This window comes from Micropterus salmoides, unplaced genomic scaffold (genome assembly GCF_014851395.1).
Source record: "Micropterus salmoides isolate LMB-PRFRI ecotype aquatic unplaced genomic scaffold, ASM1485139v1 Ms_hic_scaffold_17, whole genome shotgun sequence".
Taxonomy (NCBI): Eukaryota; Metazoa; Chordata; class Actinopteri; order Centrarchiformes; family Centrarchidae; genus Micropterus; species Micropterus salmoides.
Window position 1 is genome coordinate 1,282,177 of NW_024040817.1, and position 22,771 is coordinate 1,304,947.

Below are 22,771 nucleotides of genomic sequence, written 5' to 3' on the forward strand. Positions count from 1 at the left end.
ACCCAGGCAGCAGAGGCTGGCTCTGGGGACGTGGAACGTCACCTCTCTGTGGGGGAAGGTGCCAGATGGAGCGCTACCAGTTAGATCTGGTGGGGCTAACCTCCACGCAGTCTCGGTTCTGGAACCGTACTCCTCAATAGAGGATGGACCCTTTTCTTCTCTGGAGTTGCTCAGGGTGTGAGGCGCCATGAGGCGGATACTCACAAGCCCCCGGCTGAGCGCCGCTACGTTGGAGTTCACATGAGTGGGCATTGTTCAAAGCTTCTATTGCTGAAGCCGCAGCGGGAAGCCGTGGTCTCAAAGTCTTAGGTGCGTGCGTCAAGGGGCGGTAACCCTCGAACACCGTGATGGACACTAGTGGTCAGGGAAGCCGTCCAACTGAAGAAGGAGGCCTTCCGAGATTTGTTGTCTTGGAGGAGTCCGGAGACAGGCCCGAAGGTCTGCAGCCAAAGCAGCGGGTGTAGGAGAAGTTCGGAGAAGACATGAAGAAGGACTTTCGGTTGGCACCAAAGTGCTTCTGGAGAACTGTCTGCCACCTCAGGAGGGGGAAGCAGGGAACCGTCCAAGCTGTGTACAGTAAGGATGGGACCCTGTTGACCTAAACTGGGGAGGTAATTGGGCTGTGGAAGGAACACTTTCCCTCTCTAGTAGAGGCAGAGATGCAGGCTGATGGGGGTTTCTCGTCAATTTCCCTAATGGAAGTCACTGAGGTAGTCAAACAACTCCACAGTGGCAAAGCCCCAGGGATTGATGAGATCCGCCCAGAAATGCTAAAAGCTTTGGGTGTGGAGTGGCTGTCTTGGATAACATGTCTCTTTAACATTGCGTGGAAGTTGGGTACAGTGCCGAAGGAGTGGCAGACCGGGGTGGTGGTTCCCCTGTTCAAAAAGGGGGACCAGAGAGTGTGTGCCAATTACAGAGGTATCACACTTCTTAGCCTCCCCGGTAAAGTCTACTCCAAGACTCCAACAACCGACCATCTCTTTACTCTCACAAGGGTCTTGGAGTGGGCCTGGGAGTATGCCCATCTAGTCTACATGTACTTTGTAGATCTGCAGAAGGTGCATGACATTCATTGTAATGATTTAAGAATAAATAGCGAAGAGTAAATCGCTGCATTTTCATAGTGCTTTTATCCAAAGTGCTTTACTTTATTTTGCTTTTCATTCAATGCTGCACACACCGATGCTGTGTGCCAAATAAAACAACATTAAATAATAATGTCATTTTGATATGGCTGTAAATGGTTCTGCAGTTTTAAAACTATTTCATATTTAATTGTAATGTTTTTCAGTTCTCCTATTTTCCCCATTTTTCACTCACACAGGCACTGAAATGTGGGTGAGATAACTGCTCAGGCATTTGCCAACAAGTCAACCTAAAAAAAATTCTGTTCTAAAAGCATTTTTTAATTGAGCATTGTTTGATATCCTGACAAACTTTCAAAAGCAGACCTGCAACTAGTTCAGCTCCAAGGCAGAATTTGAAAACATGTAGTGACAGCATCTGAGCATTGGTTGCTCAATGTGTGACAGCAGATGCTGGGACACTTCCAAATGTGATTAAGTGCATTTGTCGTCAGTGTCACTCAGGAAAGTGCGGAAGTTTGGTTTGTTTTTTTCTAGAAAGCAAATGATACACTTTAACATGGTGTCAGCGCAAAAATCTCATGGTGAAGCTGAAAGTTCAATAACAAATTAGGGAAACAGTTACACAACAACTACAAGAGACACATTTGGTTTGGACTAAATACATTGTTCTCAGATGTTTTATTCTGATTCCCTGGGATTCAAAACTCTCTCTGAACAGAAAGGACAGTCCTTACCCATTGTAAGGTTGGAAGATGTTGGGAAAGCTTCCATTGATTTTGACATCTGATCCTGGCCAAAAGAAAGTCCCAGACTTCAGCCCCTGGTACATTGCTGTGTGCCAAATCTACAAAGACAAACACGAGAGATGATCTCAACAGAAACTGGCTCCTCCATTAAATCAAATTAAAATAATCTCAATATATCATGCGCCCCCCTCACCTTACTGAATCATATTTTGACCCCCTGGTTGATATTGTTTCAGGTTGATTTTCATACAAAACTCTCTCTGAACATTGTTCTCTTACTGTCCAAACACCGGAGACCAGATAAGAGAAGATCTGAGATGACAAAAATGCTGACACGCTCATCTTTACTGTACATTTTGTTACTTTCAGCTCATGGGCTGAACGCAGGAAAGGTTTGGATCCAAACGTAGACACAGAGAGTTACTGGGTTATTGCACAAGTATTGTTGACGGACGTGCAGAGGACAGACTGGATGATGGCTGTGTAGAAGTGGATCAGCAGCTCCTTAGGCAGGTTGAGCTTCCTGAGCTGGCACAGGAAGTACATCCTCTGCTGGTCTTTCTTGATGATGGTGGATCGCATAAACCTGAAGGATTGAGTGTGTTGAACTCCAGGTTGTTTTGGCCACACCAACGGTGAAACTTAAAGGTGGTGTGGTGTGAGCAGTCCGAAAAAACACTGAACATGAAAATCCAAAACACAAAGGGGTGAAAAATCCAGAGGCACAAGAAACACTGGAACACTAATGCTGACAAAACACTAACAAAATCCACAATGAACTGGCACTCAGTGAAAGACAGCCACCTAAATACACAGGTGAGGAACTGAGAAACTAATTACACACAGGTGAAACCACAAAGACAATCAGGGACAAGCACAGGAAGTGAAAAATGAAAAACACACACAGACTAAACTACAAACTAAAACAAGAAATATGAAGCTCACAGAAACAAACAAGGAGAGATATCACAAAATAAAACATATAAAAAAGCAAGGAATGCAGACAGAAAAACAAACCCAGAATACTAGTGAAACCCATAACTACATAGAAACACAAGAAACCACCGAAATTCACACTGAAACTAAAAATACCTTAAAAGTAAAAATACTGAAATCACAGGCTGATCCAACCTGCGTAACTTTTTATCATGGCAACTCATCATGTGACTCAGTAGTGTGTCTGGCCCCAATGTGCCCGTATGCACTCCCAGTAATGTCAAGGGGCTCCTGATTAGACGGCAGATGTTGTCTTGGGGGTCTCCTCCCAGACTTGGATCACAACATCAATGAGCTCCTGAACAGCTACTTGGCGGCGTTGAATGCATGATACATAACGTTCCGGAGGATCTCAATTGGATTCAGTTCTGGGGAACATGAGGGCCTGTCAATGCATCATTGTCTCCGTCATCACACTCTGGCCACATGAGTCTGGTGTTGTCCTGCATCAGAAGGAACCAAGGGCCCACTGTACCACCCACCATAAGGTACCCAGCGTAAGGGTTTTCATTGTCAGACCTTGTCATTTCACCCTAGTCAGGAACAGCAACCCTCCAAGGATATGCATCACTAGACCATCACTGAGCCACCTCCAAACCGGTCAAGCTGAATGTTGTTGGAGGCAGCATAACATTCACCACGGCGTCTTTAGACTCTTTCATGTCTGTCACATGTGGTCAGTGTGAACCTGCTCTCATCAATGAAGAAAACGGGGCACCAATGGCGAACCTGACAGCTTTGGTGGTCTCTGGAGGATGCCGGTTGAACTGCACAGTGCTAGACTGTGGGCACAGATCCCACTAGAGGACTTTTGGTCCGTTTTGTAGGGCTCTGGCAGTGCTCCTCCTGTTGCTTCTCGCAAAAGGAGCAGATACTGGTCCTGCTGCTGGGTCAATGCCCTTCTACAGGCTTGTCCAGCTCTACTCGAGTAAAGGCCCATTTCCTGGTATTTCCTCCATGCTCTTGAGATTACGCTGGGAGACACAGCATACGTTCTTGCGACAGCTGGAATGGATGTGCCATCCTGGAGGAGCTGGACTAACTGTGCAATCTGAACGGGCTGTAGGTACTGCCTCATGCTACGAGTAGTGACAAGGACACTAGCAAAATCCAAAACTAGAGAACAATCAGTCAGAAAGCATGAGAAGAGAGAAATTTTTGGGAGTTGTCTTGCTGTTGTCTCTCCAGTGCACATGTTGTCACTTTCATTTGCAAAAAAAAAAAAAGTGACACTGATTCACAATCGCTTTTTCTCCCCAACTGAACAGATTGATATCTCTGAAGTTTTTGAAGTGTTCCCTTATTTTTTTGATTAGTGCAGAATAAGATGCTAGAATAAAAATTTAAAAAATCAGTGAAAGATAAGATTCACTTATTCACTAATGTCTATGTAGTAAACCTGCAAATAAAATGTCATATGAATCAAAAATATCTATTAACCAAATGAAACTTCATTTTAAGTAGGGTTAGTGCATTATACAGAGGTTCACATAGCATTATTGTTTGCTATACTACCAGTATAATGGAAAGCACAATGACCAGTTTTATAATAATTAAATTTAATGTTTAAAAATACATGCAAGAAATGGTGTTTTTAGAACTAGATTTCACTTTAATGGGTCCCTCTCCCCCACTGCCGAAATCAAACCTATACCCATTCTGTGAATTCGTCATCCAGTGTGCATCTGAAATTGATTTAAATTAGATGAATCAAGACTCACAGGCTCTCCGAGGTACCAGTTAGGGTTATCTTTCTCTGGACTGGACAGACTGAAGGTGGCATCAAACACAGGGTCATACATAGTGTTGTCAATCAAACCGTTGGACTCTGGATAGAGACCCTGAGAGGAGAGGAGAAGACTAAGTGTGACAATTGTTTGGACATGAAGCAGTATTTCTATAAATTACATCTGTAAAAGTTGAAATGTGAGATGAGTTATAACTGATTTGTGATGAGGTGAAGTCACAGTAATAATAATAAAAAAATGATGAGTGAGTCAGAGTGTTATGTGGAAAATTCTTGGAACTAGGGATTGTCCATCATTCCACTTTCGTTTGACCTACTATAGCACATGTGTCTGTGGCTTCCTTGTGCTTGATATCCTGTATCCATCCTGTGCAGTTTGAAAAATATTCATAAGGTTTCACATACACCCTCTAGACCCTGCTTTTGTCCTAAAATCCTAAGACTTCTGTTATATAAGAAAAAATCCCCTTGGCAAAGCCTTTTGGTCATGTTGTGGAGCCTCAGCCATCTATAAATAGTAGGATTAAAATACTGTGGAAACTGCATGTTAAAACACTTCGTTCAGCCAGCACTTCATTTCTCTTGAAATTATAAAACTACATGTTCTTTTGGTTCAGAGCAGGAAGTGACTGTCTTGTTGCATCACTACAAAGGACAGCTTTGTGTGCGTGCAGTTCATGTGTGCGCTTGAAAGTACTTGTGTTTGACATTTGCTCTTGCACCATTCTTTGTCCATATAAGAATAATAATAATATCCATCTATTTATTTATCTTTTCATAAAAGCACAAAAACCTTAAACAAATTGACTTGAAATAAAAGTAATAGTTGGGCAGAATGGTTCCTTTCAGAGAGTTATGATATTATAGAAAGCATATTATGGAATATTATTACTGATATTTTAACATGTAAGCAACATAATAATGTTACAACTTGTGGAGGTGGAGCACATTTTAATCTATAGCACAATATGATATTTTATAAATTTATCTTGTTTTGTTTGTAAAATCTTAATATGTAAAGTAACTCCAGCTGTCAGGTAAATGTAGAGGAGTAACAAATAACATACGTCCCTGTAGTGAACAAAAGTAGAAGTATAACGTACTATTACATGTAAATAATCAAGTCAAGTACCTAAAATTTGTACTTGAGTACAGTACTTGAGTAATTGTACTGAGATTGTTTCAACCACTGATTGCATGCATGTGTGCATGGCTCCGTGTGCTGCAGTGTGAGCACCTTGTGTCTTTACCGTAACAATGGTGTAGTGATTGGGGAAAGTCTTGCTGGGAAATGCTGCCTGCATGTACGGTGCTGAGGTTCCACACTTCTCTGTAATGTAAGGAGTAGAATCCCAAACACATTATCTGCTACGTGAGCATTGTGTTGAACTGGCAGCACTGTCCTGGAGGCAATTTAATTCACAATAAGGGTATGTGCGTCATTGCCCCAGAAAGATTTATTATCTCACTCACACAATTAAATCTTTGTAACCTTTTTAATAGTTACCTTTAGAAAAAAGTTTATTGTTTGACAGAAGACTTCCAGCTGGACCTTTGCTTTGAATAAGTTTTGTTTTCATCCATTGGTTCAAGAATGATTCAGAGGCTTCGTCAGAAATGAAACATCGTCAAGACCAAATAGCGGCTGCTTTTGGCATAGTGAGCCAAAGAAAAAAAAGGTTCACTGGAGACCGCTGAATCACAAGATGTTTTGAATGCCGACCAGATTCATTGAGTGACTAGCAATTTAGCGCCCAAATGCCCCACACGGGAGAGCTGACATCTGTTTGCAACACTCAACACGCAACGATAACTAGACAGAGACTGAACACAACTGACAAATATTTATACACAGGCAAATGAACAGGGAGGGAACATGCACAGGTGAAACACATCAGACAGAACACACACAGCCAAGCAGTGGCCCATACTATGAAAGGTGTTTAACCTACTCAGGGTTATTAAGCAAACTCAGGGTTGACTCTGACCGCCTACACTGGAGTTAAACGGTACTATGACGTTAAATAAGATGTTGGGTTTTTTGCAACGGCGCATGCTCTGTATTTCCCCTGATGAATGCACGTTGATTGTGTCTGGATATGAGGAGTTTAGAAACCTTAATGGCTAAATCTAATGTCGTGGCGGCCGACAAGGCCATGGAGGATTGTTGGCATTGAGTAAATTTGTAATTAACTTCAGTGTTCTTCTTATTGTAGTTCAAATCTCTATTATGTTTTATGTACTCTTTTTATGTGTAATATGATTAAGATGGATGCAAACAACATAAAGTCCATTGTAAATTTAAAAAAAAAAAATGGAGCCAGCCGAGAGGGGTAAAAATCTGAGAAAAAACTAAATTTCCAAGATTAATCTACAAGTACAAAACTTCAGTATTCTCTGACTGTATAGTTATAGCTTTATGAGAGAAACTTATCTTTGCAAGGCTTCAACATCACACACACACCTCTGCCAGGCAATAGGCATGCAGTGGAAAGTTATATTAAGTTTAGACTTCGCAATGGGAATTAGCAATGAGGAAATACTTGTGAGTTCAGCCCAGTATCACTATATTATCATGCACCTTAGAGACTGTACCATGGATTGGACATACTTCAGAAGAAAACTACAGAGTGATCTGGATTTTATGTGACTTTAATTTCAGGGAATTTCTGAATTTTGTTCTTGTAAATTTACCACTATCATCTAGATATGTAAAATAGTCAATCTAAATAAGTGAAAACACTCAGGATAAAGAAATGCAGGATAAAATTTTACTGTGATGGATCAGGCACAGATATTTTTCATGTTCACAGAAATTACCTGAAACCAAAGAAAGGAAATCAAAAACATTCACAACTATTCTTTGTTGGGAAATGTTCAGAACAAGTCCAAATACAAGTAATGTGTAAGGGGAATGCAAATTCACTGCTATTGTCTGCTATTACTAAAAAGAAAACGGTACCTTAGAGTACATGTACATAAGAGCAACTGATATCTTAGTTTTACAGTAGAAGACCCCTTATTTTTGCCTCCAGGACATGACCACAAAATGTGATGTAAAATGACTGTAATATGTTTGACACTTACTGAGTTTGTCCAGAACAGGGATGACAGAGCTCCAGGTCTGCAAGTACTCAGCCCGTAGCCCATCCAAAGAGACGAGGAGCAGAGGCTGGCGCTTAAAGCTATGAGGTGGAAAAATAAAGGGGGGGGGGGGGAAATTCAGTCAAGAAAAGCAGATTAGACCAAATGAAGGCAATGCATACACAGATAGAGGTGAGATAAATAGTGCAGTAGATCAGGACGTTCCAGGGGGCGATAACATGCAGCAAATTTCCATTACAGCACAAAATAATGGTTGATAGTTTCAGTTCACATAAAGCTGAAAGCAGATTTTAATCATGATTCATGATTTCTGATCTGCTCCTTTCACATAAAGTCTGCATGCTTACCTTGCTGGACATGTGGGGGCTGACAGGTCCTCACATTCGTCCTCCACCCACTCTTTCTCTCCTACAGCAGGGTGGAAAAAATGCAGAACATGTTAATAACAGTTCCAGTATATATCTGTTGGTTAAATAGATGTAGACTGAAGAAACATTTTTTAACACCCAAAATCTTGAATTCACATTTTAAGCAGCTCGGATAGGTGCTCAGATGAGCTGTTCAACCCACAGCAGCAGTTAACATCACAGTCCATTATCTTTCTTGTCCTCTCTTTCAATTCTCACCATTGCAGACATGTTTGTAGTTTGTGCAGCAGTCTCCTGCAGACGCGCAGTCATCAGAGCAGTGACATCTGCTCTGCGTTAGCCTCTTCTCTCCACAGCGCAGCTTCGTGCACTCCCACTGCTGAGCTGAGGTGAACAATTGCTTGAGTTAATACATTGAAATCATCCAAAGATGAAAAAATGCAGATAGAATCACTTTTTCTATTAAAGAGAGCCGCAATATTTGATCATAAAACTTAATAAATTCTTTAAAAATTTAAACTGCCTTTTTAATGATGCCCTCACGTCCTGTACTCAGAGGAGAGGGAGTAAGACAGAAGAAGAAAATATAAAACTGCAAAGCTGATTATTTTCCAGCACATTTTCATTGTTAAAAAATATTAAAGGTCAGCCAAGGTCAACAATGTCTCACTAGGGACAGTGCAGATGTCATGGTAGTCGTAGCAGCAGCTGCTGCTGGCGATACAGTTTTCATCACATCTGCAGCTGGGGATCTCGTCATCATAGGGCTCGTAGCATCGATTCCTGCAGGACGTCTGGGGAACAACTGGAACAGAAAGATAATACATCGTGGCTCTCGGCCCAAAGCCTACTGGTTCATTCTGAATACATGCATCTTTAAGCTCACCAATGTATAGTTTCATTTTTTCTAAAGCCTCAGTAATTTCTTGTAACAGCTGGTCACCGTAGTTTTCTATCAAACAAACAGAAGGAACTATCTATTTCCAGCTGCCAATGAATCCGCGTGTGTATGAGTGTTTGGGGCAGCAGGATGGTGAATGTGGGACTGAGTCAGAATAAAGTACAGTGTTTGTGTTCATCAAGGAAAGTGTTACCAAGTGCAACAGTGTGGCTCACTGATTTAAATAGTCCATGGACAAGAGTGGAGCTCTGTGTCACTGAGGAAGAAGATATTTCAGACTGTGGATACACACAATACTTGTTAGGTCAGGTTATAAATCAATATTTAAAAAAAACAAAGATGTTATATTTTGAGAATAAAGTTGTGTTGCGAAACAACGTACAAGAAGGTCATATGATTACACATTGAAATGAAACTTTCAACACAGGTATTGTGTGTTTTGTTTTCTGTTTGGCTTATCTGTCTGGGAAAACACCTGAGACTGACACGTAGGTATCATGTGCTTGTTTCATTTGTTATGACAGAAGACTGAAGACAAATATTCCCATGCCAGATACCAGGTGTCAGGCTGCTCTGCACCACATCTGATCACACTTGTGATTCATCTTAATTTTAGAAAGCTCAGCTCAACATAGGCTGATAGGCAGCTCACCCTGCTTTGCTCTTTTTAATACTTAAAGGTTTCTCAAAATATTTAATATGTATTTTTTAATCATTTATATCTTTTGCATAGCAATATTGTGGTTTGAATACATTCAAAATGAATCTTTCCTGTAAACCGAATGTTCTCCAAACTTTTTTCTGAACTATTACACATTTATTCTCATTATATAATGACTTATTTCTCAAAATTGCTGCTTTATTTTATTACTTTTTTCTCTTAGAACTTTACTCTGGTAATATTATGACTCAGGCATACAAACATTTGTGCAAAATATTCATTATTTAACATAGCTCAAAATAGCTCAGACTATTTCTAGAAATATTAACCTGCACCTGCGTGTGCTCCTTTGTGTGCTCCTGCGTGTGCTCCTGCGTGTGCTCCTGCGTGTGCTCCTGCGTGTGTGCTCCTGCGTGTGCTCCTTTGTGTGCTCCTGCGTGTGCTCCTGCGTGTGCTCCTTTGTGTGCTCCTGCGTGTGCTCCTGCGTGTGCTCCTGCGTGTGCTCCTGCGTGTGTGCTCCTGCGTGTGCTCCTTTGTGTGCTCCTGCGTGTGCTCCTGCGTGTGTGCTCCTGCGTGTGCTCCTGCGTGTGTGCTCCTGCGTGTGCTCCTGCGTGTGCTCCTGCGTGTGTGCTCCTGCGTGTGCTCCTGCGTGTGCTCCTGCGTGTGCTCCTGCGTGTGCTCCTGCGTGTGCTCCTGCGTGTGTGCTCCTGCGTGTGCTCCTGCGTGTGCTCCTGCGTGTGTGCTCCTGCGTGTGCTCCTGCGTGTGTGCTCCTGCGTGTGCTCCTGTGTGTGCTCCTGCGTGTGCTCCTGCGTGTGTGCTCCTGCGTGTGCTCCTGCGTGTGTGCTCCTGCGTGTGCTCCTGCGTGTGCTCCTGCGTGTGTGCTCCTGCGTGTGCTCCTTTGTGTGCTCCTGCGTGTGCTCCTGCGTGTGCTCCTGCGTGTGCTCCTGCGTGTGCTCCTGCGTGTGTGCTCCTTTGTGTGCTCCTGCGTGTGTGCTCCTGCGTGTGCTCCTGCGTGTGCTCCTGCGTGTGCTCCTGCGTGTGCCCCTTTGTGTGCTCCTGCGTGTGCTCCTGCGTGTGTGCTCCTGCGTGTGCTCCTGCGTGTGCTCCTGCGTGTGCTCCTGCGTGTGTGCTCCTGCGTGTGCTCCTGCGTGTGCTCCTGTGTGTGCACCTGCGTGTGCTCCTGCGTGTGCTCCTGCGTGTGTGCTCCTGCGTGTGCTCCTGCGTGTGTGCTCCTGCGTGTGCTCCTGTGTGTGCTCCTGTGTGTGCTTCTGTGTGTGTGCTCCTGCGTGTGCTCCTGCGTGTGTGCTCCTGCGTGTGCTCCTGCGTGTGCTCCTGCGTGTGTGCTCCTGTGTGTGCTCCTGCGTGTGTGCTCCTGCGTGTGCTCCTGTGTGTTCTCCTGCGTGTGCTCCTACGTGTGCTCCTGCGTGTGCTCCTGCGTGTGCTCCTGCGTGTGCTCCTGCGTGTGTGCTCCTGCGTGTGCTCCTGCGTGTGTGCTCCTGCGTGTGCTCCTGCGTGTGCTCCTGCGTGTGTGCTCCTGCGTGTGCTCCTGCATGTGCTCCTGCGTGTGCTCCTGCGTGTGCTCCTGCATGTGCTCCTGCGTGTGTGCTCCTGCGTGTGCTCCTGCGTGTGCTCCTGTGTGTGCTCCTGCGTGTGTGCTCCTGTGTGTGCTCCTGCGTGTGCTCCTGCGTGTGCTCCTGCGTGTGCTCCTGTGTGTGCTCCTGCGTGTGCTCCTGTGTGCTCCTGCGTGTGTGCTCCTGTGTGTGTGCTCCTGCGTGTGCTCCTGTGTGTGCTCCTGCGTGTGTGCTCCTGTGTGTGTGCTCCTGTGTGTGTGCTCCTGCGTGTGTGCTCCTGCGTGTGCTCCTGCGTGTGCTCCTGTGTGTGCTCCTGCGTGTGTGCTCCTGTGTGTGCTCCTGCGTGTGTGCTCCTGTGTGTGTGCTCCTGCGTGTGCTCCTGTGTGTGCTCCTGCGTGTGTGCTCCTGTGTGTGTGCTCCTGCGTGTGTGCTCCTGCGTGTGTGCTCCTGCGTGTGTGCTCCTGCGTGTGTGCTCCTGCGTGTGCTCCTGTGTGTGCTCCTGCGTGTGTGCTCCTGCGTGTGTGCTCCTGCGTGTGTGCTCCTGCGTGTGTGCTCCTGCGTGTGTGCTCCTGTGTGTGTGCTCCTGCGTGTGCTCCTGTGTGTGTGCTCCTGTGTGTGTGCTCCTGCGTGTGCTCCTGTGTGTGCTCCTGCGTGTGTGCTCCTGTGTGTGTGCTCCTGCGTGTGTGCTCCTGCGTGTGTGCTCCTGCGTGTGTGCTCCTGCGTGTGTGCTCCTGCGTGTGCTCCTGCGTGTGCTCCTGCGTGTGTGCTCCTGCGTGTGCTCCTGCGTGTGTGCTCCTGCGTGTGCTCCTGCGTGTGTGCTCCTGCGTGTGCTCCTGCGTGTGCTCCTGCGTGTGCTCGAATGATGAACGAATCATTGAACTTGACTGACATTGATGGACATTGAACTAATCCATGCTTTTTACATGATAACTTTACATTGACAACATATAACCTGGATTCGTCGGTGTTGTGTATGTTTCATCAAAGAGGCTCAGCAATGTCAGCATAGCTAAAAGTTATTGGATGATAACGAATACGGCTATTCTAATTCTAAATAAGATTGCTGCCACACTTTAGTATAACAGTTAGACTGTAGTAATTAACATTACAACATTACCTATGATTGTGGATTCACAGCCTGACGTCACATGAGAGCCTGTTACAACATTGTCACATTTCCAGTCACACAATTCTCATGTGGTTTCTCACGAGTTTGGCATCAAGATGTGAATCGCCTTTATATTTTTTCTATTTTTTTTCTTCTAGTAAGTATGTACAGAAGAACTAAAGCATGTGTCTACTCAAGATGACAAAGCAAGTCCTGTAACCTCTGACTTACTACTACCAGAAACAACATTTTCAAAAACAACCTACAAGCTCATCACATCATGACTAAGCATAGTCATAGTCACATCATGACTAAGCATAGTCAGAGTCAAATCCACAGTAAAAGGAGGACAATCTTGTTCCTCTTACTTAGCCCCAGTGGTATATCAAGCCAAGGTAAATGTAGTTTAGTTTTTTAGTGCCAACTGCATTAAAGGTTCACATGTTTTCAAAAACTCAATAGCTATGCTTGCCTCCAGCGATATTGTCCTTGCTTTTGATTAACGTCACTATGGACTTTTATCAATTGGGCTATTTTTTTAATACAAAGTAGTTTTTTAAAAATGTTTTTATTTAACCTTTATGTAACCAGGTAAGCCGATTGAGAACAACTCCTCATTTACAACGGCGACCTGGTCAAGATAGGCAAAGCAGTGCAGAACAACATGTAGTTTCACGTAAAAGGACAAAGACAAGTACAATGTGGTAAAAAGAGGTCAGTAGTTAATGAAACGTCATATACAGTGAATTGGATACTACAGCACAGAAAACAGTTAAATAAGCTATGATAGGATAAGTGGGCCTATACAAAATAAATACTAAAATGCCAAATATATTAAAAATATAAAGGGCAAAAATGATAAACAATACAGTAAAATAAATAATATGTTTAAAAACACATAAATGTGCATTGATCAGTTAATATCACAGACAGAAGGTCTTTAAAAGCTGAGAGGGAAACAAGAGTTTGTAGTTTCAGAGTTTTTTGTAATAGATTCCATTCATTGGCTGCTGAAAATTTTAATGAGTAGCGGCCCAAAGAGGTGTAAGTCTTTGAGGTGATCAAAGAAATAAAACTATTTGAGCGCAGATTGCAGGTGGGGAATGACTAATGAATTTAAGTAACATTTACCTAATAAGGTCTTGTATATAAGCTGATACCAGTGAGTTAAGCGACGCGAGTGTATCCAGGGCCAGCCAACTAATGCAAATAGGTCACAGTGATGAGGGGGCTCCAGTAACTAAGCGGATTGCACTATGATAAGCCACATCTAAATGGATAACTGTCGCTGTCATTTCTAAAATGCAAATACTATGCCATTTATTGTACAAAAATGTTGATAATTCCTGTAATCATGCTCCATTACTCACAGAAAACACAACGACTGCCGGGCTGTCAAAAATGTCTTATACATGAATGTTATGTTAGAAGGCCAAAACATTGGTTCCTTGCAGTTATATTTGACACCATTGATCACAACATCATGTTAGACAGACTGAGGCACTGGGTGGGGATCTCTGGTACTGCTCTAGAATGGTTTTCATCCTACCTGTCAAATAGGAAGTTTTGCGTGTCTGTAAACAACTATGTCTCTTCATTCTGTCCAGTTAAATATGGTGTGCCTCAGGGGTCGGTCTTAGGACCCATTTTGTTTTCCTTGTATCTGCTTCCCCTTATTATCCATAAACATGGCATTTCTTTTCATATTTATGCTGATGAATATACTTGCCCGTCAGATCCACAGACCCTGGAATGCTGAGTTCACTTAACAACTGCCTTTGTGAAGTTAAAAATGGATGTCAAATAATTTCCTCCAGCTGAACTCAGACAAAACAGAAATCCTGGTCATCGGGTCCCAGCAGATGGCAAATCAAATACTGCCATCTGCTGGTTCCCTAGTAAATCACATTAAGCCTGTGGCAAAGAACCTTGGTGTTTGGTTTGATAGTAATTTAAATTTCGAGCAGCACACCACAAAGCTTGTTCAATCATGTTTTTATCAACTTAGAAATATAGCAAAAATTCGATCTATGTTAACTTTTAAGGACACCGAGACCATTTTACACGCCTTCATCTCATCACGCCTGGATTATTGCAACAGCCTTTTCACCTGTTTAACACAAAAATCTATTGATCGACTCCAGACTGTCCAGAACTCAGCTGCCAGGCTTTTAACCAGAACAAAGAAATATGACCACATTACTCCTATTTTAGCTTCATTACACTGGCTCCCAGTATGTTTTAGAATTGACTTTAAAATTCTATTGATCACTTTTAAAGCTCTTCATGGCCTCTCACCTTGTTATATTTCTGACCTTTTAGTCCCATACGCACCAGCACGTACCTTGAGATCCTCGGGCAGAGGTCTGTTGTCTGTTCCAGAGTCTCGACTGAAAACTAAAGGGGACAGAGCGTTTGCTGTCAGGGCCCCGAGGCTCTGGAACAGCCTGCCCGAGGAAATCAGGTCGGCTGAGTCAGTGACCTCTTCCCATGCCAGATACCAGTCCCTTCTTAAAACATACTTTTATAGGAGAGCTTTTCCCGATCTTATTTGACTTTATTTTATCCCTTTTATTTTATTGTATTTTACTAATTTTATATAAATTTTCATGCTCTTATCTTTTTTTGTATTATTCTTTACACTTGTTAAAGCACTTTGTAACTTGTTTTTGAAAAGTGCTCTACAAATAAGGATTATTATTATTATTATTATTATTTGACAAATGTTATTGTCAAATATTATATGTTTCCTCTCAGAGGAGCAACTGAATTGCCAAATGTTGAGGACATCGTGGTTGTCTTTACTAATCTTAGCAGCCCCTTCCACACCTTCAACAATGACATGTGACAAAATCACCAATAGTGTCTTGCAACTCTCTCACTGAAAAGGACACGGTGCGCTGCATGTTTTGCAGTCTTATTACATTTGACCCTGATCTCTAGGTTGTAGGTGTGTGTAGCAATTCAAATTTGTTGAGTGGAAAACTTTGTCACATTTACTTGGGACTTTGAAATGCAGAAAATAACCAGATTTATCATAAAAATCATAACCTTCGGTCAATCTGAATCACAACGCTGACTCAAGGTTCCTCTGAGTCAGCTTGACTGTTCTCAGTCAGCACTACGACTGTTGACAAGCTGTCAGTGCATTAATTAATGTCATGTGCTGTTTAAATGAGTCATAAGTGTTTTTTAGTTTTGTCTGATAATCCTGCAGATTTGAACACATGAATGGTTGATGAATAATCTCACTGAGCAAAACCAGATTGTCTCCTCTGAATGTGATTACATCTCTAAAGAATGTTGTTCATCAGGTTAAAAGCTACTCAAATGGCTCCTCTCTGTTTACAACTCAGCTCCAAAATAAATGTCAACTATTTGTGACTTAGAGGAGAGTTATTTTCTGAGTTCAAATCAGTGAAGAGGAAACACAGCAGTTTAGGTCAATTACACAACTATTTCTGTGACACATTTTCCTGAGTCACTCCTCCCTTTAAATTGATGTTCACCTGGAATTTGAGAAGCTCAGAGATCCTCTCTCTCGCTCTTTAATCTTATGGCTGCATTCCTTTCAGAGAGACTTTCTGGCTCTTTCGGCCCCCAAACGTGTCTTCATTTGGTGCCACTTCAGATTAGTTTAGATTCGGCTTTATTGCCATTTTACAGAGCAGGTGTGCAGAGCTAATGAAATGCAATTATCATCGGTGTGAAGTGCATAGTGTTTGTACAGATGAGTGCAGTTATGCTATATCTTAGGCTACAATACTGTAGTTACAATACACAAATATTTTACAGTAGGCTATGTGGATATATTCAAAATGTATTGAAGAGAAGTGGTAAGTATGCAGGCTACAGTTGTACAGTAGCGTTATTATACAGTGTAGGGGTTCAGTCTGTGCAAAACCATGATCACCTCCTAAGTTACATTCTTATTTGTGACAAGGAATAAATGTGCAAGATTCTTCAGAGGTCAAGACTAACTATCCTACTTGTATAATAACCTAAATAACACCCTATTAAAGGAAATTACTAAAATTAAGGTTGGGGGTGATGGCTCTCAGAAGGGAGCCAACTCCCATGATTCACTTAAAAGAGCTGTTAACAATCAACACTTCGCTAATTGCAACTTTCCCAGAAAATAAACAGAGACAGCCACTTTTAGAGAACTACTGCAAGCAGCTGGCTTGGATCAGTAAGACACAGGCACCTAGCCAATGATAAAATCAATAGCAGACGTGTAAAAATGTATCATACCATTTTACAATTCCTAGGACATTAAACTCTATATTTGTCTGACTTTCCCTGCAAACATGATGAGTCACTATACTGTATATCTGACTCATGCAAATTAAGAATTAATCTTGAATTTGACAGTTGAGGCACAGATAATAGGAAATTAAAATGAATACTTATAAGTGGTCAAGTATTGAAAGTCAAATGCATTAGTCAAGATTAACATGAGCGAGGAGATGACAAAAAAACTGCTTTTCTGGTCAAGAATGTGAGCATGCAGAGAAATATGTTTATGCATGTGTGTGTGTGTGTGTGTGTGTGTGTGTGTGTGTGTTGTTTTACTATATTTGTGTGGTCCAAAAAAAACGTATTTCATCATACTTGTGGAGTTTACAAGTTTAGAGGGCTGTTTGAGGATTAAGACTTGATTTTAGGGTTAGGGTTAGAATTGGGTCAAGGTTAGGGTAGGGTAAGGGTTAAGGTTAGACATGTGGTTGTAATGGTTATGGTTAGCGTAAGGGGCTAGGGAATGCATTATCTCAATGGCAAGTCTCCGCAAAGATAATAAGACAAACGTGTGTGTGTGTGTGACATCACCTTTGTTTCGACATTTCTGCAAATCCAATCCGAGACCAAGTCCAAGACCGAGGATTAGGGTCACGATCGATACAGCCAAGACACCTATCTGTGAAACAGAAACGAACACACACACTTTAAGAGACACAAAAGTAGATTTCCTTAGAGTATCTTCTGACGGCTGAGAGAAAGAAATTGATTGAACTAATTAGTGTCGGTCTGCCACATATACATGTAAAGGGACAAAGGTCAATCTCTATTTGTGAGGGACAAAGTAGTGTTTTGTGGAATATGTTGAATGAAAGCTGAAGGATTTATAACAAGAAAAGCACAGGGTTTGCCATCAGTGAAATTCTTATTATGAGAATGATTGTGTTGCTCTTGTAAATCCATCCATCATCTATACCCGCTTATCCCGGGAGCTGGAGCCAATTCCAGTCGACACTGGGACTAAGACAGGTCACCAGTCCATATAGAACATAAAAACAAACAACCACTCACACCCAGAGAGAACCCACACAGACGTAGGGAGAACTTTCAAACTGGACAACAGAGAGGACTGGGGCGTCACTTTGTGTTGAAAAGTGGTGGGGATATAAGGGCTCATGGATCACGAGACATGACGAACTTGTGCATCTTGTGCATCTGAGTTGCTTAAACACAATAACCAGGCTTTTGAACTAAAATTTCAAAACCATAGCTCCATTTTTCAAAAAGCACAACAATTTCCCTAAACTCTACCCACAAATCCCTTCATTTCTCATTGCCTACACCATGTGGGCATTGAGAAAACACTAACATTCAATATTGTTCACTCAAGTCAGCACAGGTTGAGCTCAATTAGCTACCCAGGCGGAAACACAGTCTCCAGTGTAACTGACACCTATGGCCTGGGATGACCAAGGTTTGATCCCCAGACCTTTCTGCTGTGACGCAACAGTCTAACCACCACATTACAGCACCACCTAACTGTGATTATGTAAAGATAACAAAACATTAAAAATGTTGTCAACAATGGAATTATTGTTACCAGACTCTGGATTTCTAGGAAAACATTTTGCATTTGCTGGAATTATTGACATTTACTGAAATCATAATTAAAGTTTCCAGGACAGAGGATGGTTTATATTGTGGAGTTTTGATTAGCAAAATATGTGCTGCCCATAACAACCAATCACAGAAATGTAAGCAGATTGTTTCCACATCTGAGTGTTTGTTATCAGGATGTTTTTCATGAGAATATTTTGAAAGGGAACAAATTGAGCGCCAATAATTAGTTGATAATAATCGTCCTGCATTAATGCGTTTAATACGTTTGAAGTCGACTGCTGAACTCGAATGCAACCAAGATGTTTTCTGAGAAAATCAAACTCTGAGGCATAAGCTGTCAAATACTGCAAATGTTTAATCTCATCAGTGTCTCTGGATGTAAAATGCATTAACGAGCATACTGCTTACTAATGCCAATATAAGATTTTTACATGACTTTTACATTACAGCTTTTCTAAGTTGCTTAAACACTATAAGCAGGTTTTTGAACTAAAATTTCAAAACCACAACCCAAAAATCCCTTAATTTCTCATTGCCTTCCCCATGTGGTCATTGAGAAAACACTGATATTCAATATTGTTCACTCAAGTCATCACAGGTTGAGCTCAATTAACACACAGCTCCCCAGGTGGAAACACAACCAGTTAAAATTGATAACACACCAATCAGAAGTTTCATTATATAAAAGGGCCCGAGTCAGTTCATTCAGTTTTGGAACAATGGATCCAGAGAAATCTGAAGAAAGAGGCGTAGGACACCAGAGAGAAGGAAGATGAGGAGGAGGACGAGCAGTATGGAGAGGAGTAAGAGGTGAAGGAAGAGCAACAGTAGAAGTTGGAGGAGGAGATCGGATAAGAGGATGATAAGGAGTATGAGGAGGCGGAGCAGGAGAAGGGAGGTAGAGGAGGGAGGAGGAGGAGATGGGATAAGAGGAAGATAAGATAAGGAGTATGAGGAGGCGGAGCAGGAGAAGGGAGGTAGAGGAGGGAGGAGGAGGAGATGGGATAAGAGGAAGATAAGATAAGGAGTATGAGGAGGCGGAGCAGGAGAAGGGAAGAGGAGGAGGAGGAGGAGATGGAGGTGGACAAGAATAGCTGGCCAGACCAAAGACAGGACGCTGGGGCAGAATAATTTGTTGTTTAGTGTGTTGTACTGTACAGTACACAAAGGAATAAAAAAATGTGCAAATGTTTACATTTGTTATTTCTTTTGTTGTGTTCATCATGTGAAAAAGGGGCGAAAAGGGGGAGAATCACTAGAAACCAATTTTTTAGTATTGTTTTTTAATGTATCTCACCAGTGTGTAAAACTGTGTTGTAGTGTTTGTTTTTGAAGGTTTGTGTGTGTCATTGTGTGTCTGAGGGCAAAGTTTGGTTTGACACAGCACAGGGAAAACACATACAGCCGTAACACCAAATATAATACTTTCCCGTGTTGTCATTATATTCATCAACAGTTTCTCTACCACTACTACTACAGCACAATATCCTCTATATCCATATTGTGACAGCAAATCACACAAAGCATGGCAGAGGATTGTATCTGTATTACCCACTCCTACTGTGTGCCTTCAAGTGCCGTCTGGTAAATGGCTTTTTCACATCCCAAATGACATAATATAGATAAACAAACACAACCAATAATCGCAGTCACTGTGTGTTCTTCATTGTGCCTCTGGGATTAATAAAGTGACATGATATTACAAGTAATATTCATAAATATCTATAGTATATTCTTGTAAGTAGTTACTCATAACATGTCATATGAACAGTACTTGCCTTGTGATGTCTTATTATGTTTAAAAACATTCTCTACATTAGATGAACCCATTTAAATTACTCTTATGCTAACATGGATCCAGTGTGAACCCAAAGGGCTGTCTATTGTAATCACATTGCCAGGATTTGGGGTTCGTGCCCATGTACCACTCATGTATACGACGTTTTGCATTTATATAGTAATAAATAATATCCTCAAGGAAGCATGAAGCTGAAACTACTGAAAAAGAGAGCAGCGCTTAGCAAAACGTCAATAGATTAGTAAAGGTTAAAAAGGTATATTTACCTCTGCACATCTTGCATTCTATTAAACTCTAAACTATACTTGTACTGAGTGTAAAAAAGAAATGGACGTATGTGTTCTCTGGCTATGCATCATGGCTTTCCCCATTACTGTTCAATTCAGAACCAAATCTGATACTCACAATGATCTTCTTCTTTTTCTCCGACTCCTTCAGCCAACCCATGGCAGCCAAGTCAAGTCAATTCAATGTTTAGCCAAATTCACAAATCACAAATTTGCCTCGGAGGGTTCTCCAAGCATCTGACCCTCAATTCGGATGAGGAAAAAGTCCCTTGAAAAAAAAAAAAGTGACACACTCTCACAAACAGAAAACGCAGACAACTAACAGAAAGGAGAAATAACAGCAGTGACCTCTGGACCAGGTGCAAGCAATAGGTAAGTAACTGATTGCTAGAATGTGATGAGATAACCTCACGTTTCTGTGTTTTCAGTCTTTCAAACGACAGATGACAATGCTTTTGACACCTTTAAACTCACATGATACACGTGAGGTGAAAAGGTAGTGTAATGGAAATTAAACCTTTAGTGAGTCTTCTGAAATAAAGAATTCAATCTGGACGTCTTTTAAGGGTTTTATTCTTTGCAAACGGTCGGACAAACATACAGAGTGCAAACAGTCTGCAGAGTGTAAGACAAAGAGCCAGTGAAGGAGCAGGTGACTTTTTATTACTCAGGAAGCAAAAGAGCAAGGGAGTAGGGACCAGCTGTCCTGAGTCAAAGGCCTATCAAGGTCAGTCAGATAAGAAAACTCTCTAACGAGCATCTTTCCCATGGAAAACGTCACCTAGCTGTAACATGATAAAATAATCAAATACCATACAGTGAGACCTTTGTATATAATAATAGAGCATGCAGGGTGAAACAGTAAACAGAGTAAAATATCAAATTTCCATCACAGTAGTAAGCGTGGATAATAACAAGTTATGTCCTGGAATGCAGTAAACTGACGGCCGCCGTATAGAGATTCAAACTGCCAATGTAAGACGGTCTGATTCCTGTAAACATTCATAACAGCTCATAAGGTGGAAACATTTATTGGTTTATTTGACAGGTAAGTAACTCTGACAAGCAGCCCGACTTGATAAGCTTATCAAGTTACGCTTATATTTTGAATAATAAAAAATTAGGACCTTTGCACTGGAAGACTTCTGATTGGCACTGTCAGCAGTATGGAGTCGATATCAATCTGCAAAGACAACTATTAGTCTTATTTGTCACGCATATAGCTGCCTAGCCAGTATTCAGTTTTATGGATGGCTATGTCGGCTGTCTGTCTGTCAGACCTGCAACTTAATCCCAAGACAAATTTCCCTTAAGGGACAATAAAGTTGATCTCATTTATTTATTTAATGTTTGCATAGAACATTGCTTTATAAAGAATACAAAGTAGATGCCATGCATACAGGTTTCTAGCCATGATTAATTTGCAACCCCTGTTCCCGGTTAGGCTTATAAAATTAAAATTGAGTTTAAAATTTACAACCGTTAAAATACACACAAATAAATACATCCCGTACATGAAATAATATATGGGCTTAAGTAGATGTAGAAATCACTATAAAACAGAGTCCAGAAACATTTAACAATACAAGAACACAAAATAAGAAGCGTGCATGTGTCTGTGCATGCTAACATATGCAACCTTATGTTTGTATGCATTGTATTGTATCCTGTACAGTCAGTGTTCACAGCCATTGCTTTAAATGCGTATTAAAAACCTTGAGTTCTGTCAATGTTTTAATTTTGGATGGCAAAGCATTTTACTGAAAACAATGTCTGACCAAATGTTGTTCTATACAGTTTCCACTTACTGTGCCTCTAGTTCTTATTCCACTCTTTTGTTTCTCTACTATTTGACAGAATATTTCTGGTACAAGTTTGTTCACACACTTAAAACTAGTTTTAGAAATGAAAAATTTACAAAACTGTCAAAACTCAATATATTCTGTAGAATGAGGCAGTGGCGCCATCTTACAGATTTCTGGTCCATTACTTTTAGTGCCTGTTATAATAATAATAATAATAATCCTTATTTGTAGAGCACTTTTCAAAAACAAGTTACAAAGTGCTTTAACAAGTGTAAAGAATAATACAAACAAGATGGCCGCTGGTATGGCAGGCATGGTAACAGCTCTTCTACTATACACTCTGATTTTGGGTTTCATACCATCTAAAGTTGGTTTAGACCTTAAACATGCTGAAAACAAGCAACAACTTTTTTCCAATGGGAAAATATATTTCAGCAGTATGGATCTAACGTTACTTCTTAAACAAACAATCAATAACAAGCCAAGCATTGGCTATGGGAAATACCTTGTGGCTATGACTTTCATTTATCCTCAGCTGTACAAACAATTACAAAAAAAAAAAACTATTACAAATTCACGACTACAATGGACCAACGCACTGATCATCACAATCTCTTTAATATTATCTGGAGACATACATCCATGCCCAGGACCGCACCGCGTCACACTGGAGGAGAGGCCTGGACAGGAGCGTACTACTACAGTCCTACAGGTATGCCCGTTGTAT

The 22,771-nt window shown here is 41.6% G+C and overlaps 1 protein-coding gene across 1 annotated transcript; it reads right to left on the reverse strand.

The window, feature by feature from the left end:
- Nucleotides 1-1,604: 1,604 nt before the first annotated feature.
- Nucleotides 1,605-22,126, reverse strand: LOC119908154 (venom phosphodiesterase-like). The gene is made up of 9 exons (XM_038725910.1): nucleotides 20,358-22,126; nucleotides 17,126-17,213; nucleotides 8,724-8,858; nucleotides 8,312-8,437; nucleotides 8,033-8,093; nucleotides 7,668-7,765; nucleotides 5,831-5,910; nucleotides 4,555-4,674; nucleotides 1,605-1,935 (listed from the first exon to the last, which is right to left on the reverse strand). The coding sequence occupies exons 1-9, from the start codon at nucleotides 20,397-20,399 to the stop codon at nucleotides 1,822-1,824; spliced, it is 864 nt and encodes a 287-aa protein (XP_038581838.1). The 5' UTR covers nucleotides 20,400-22,126; the 3' UTR covers nucleotides 1,605-1,821.
- Nucleotides 22,127-22,771: the final 645 nt, after the last annotated feature.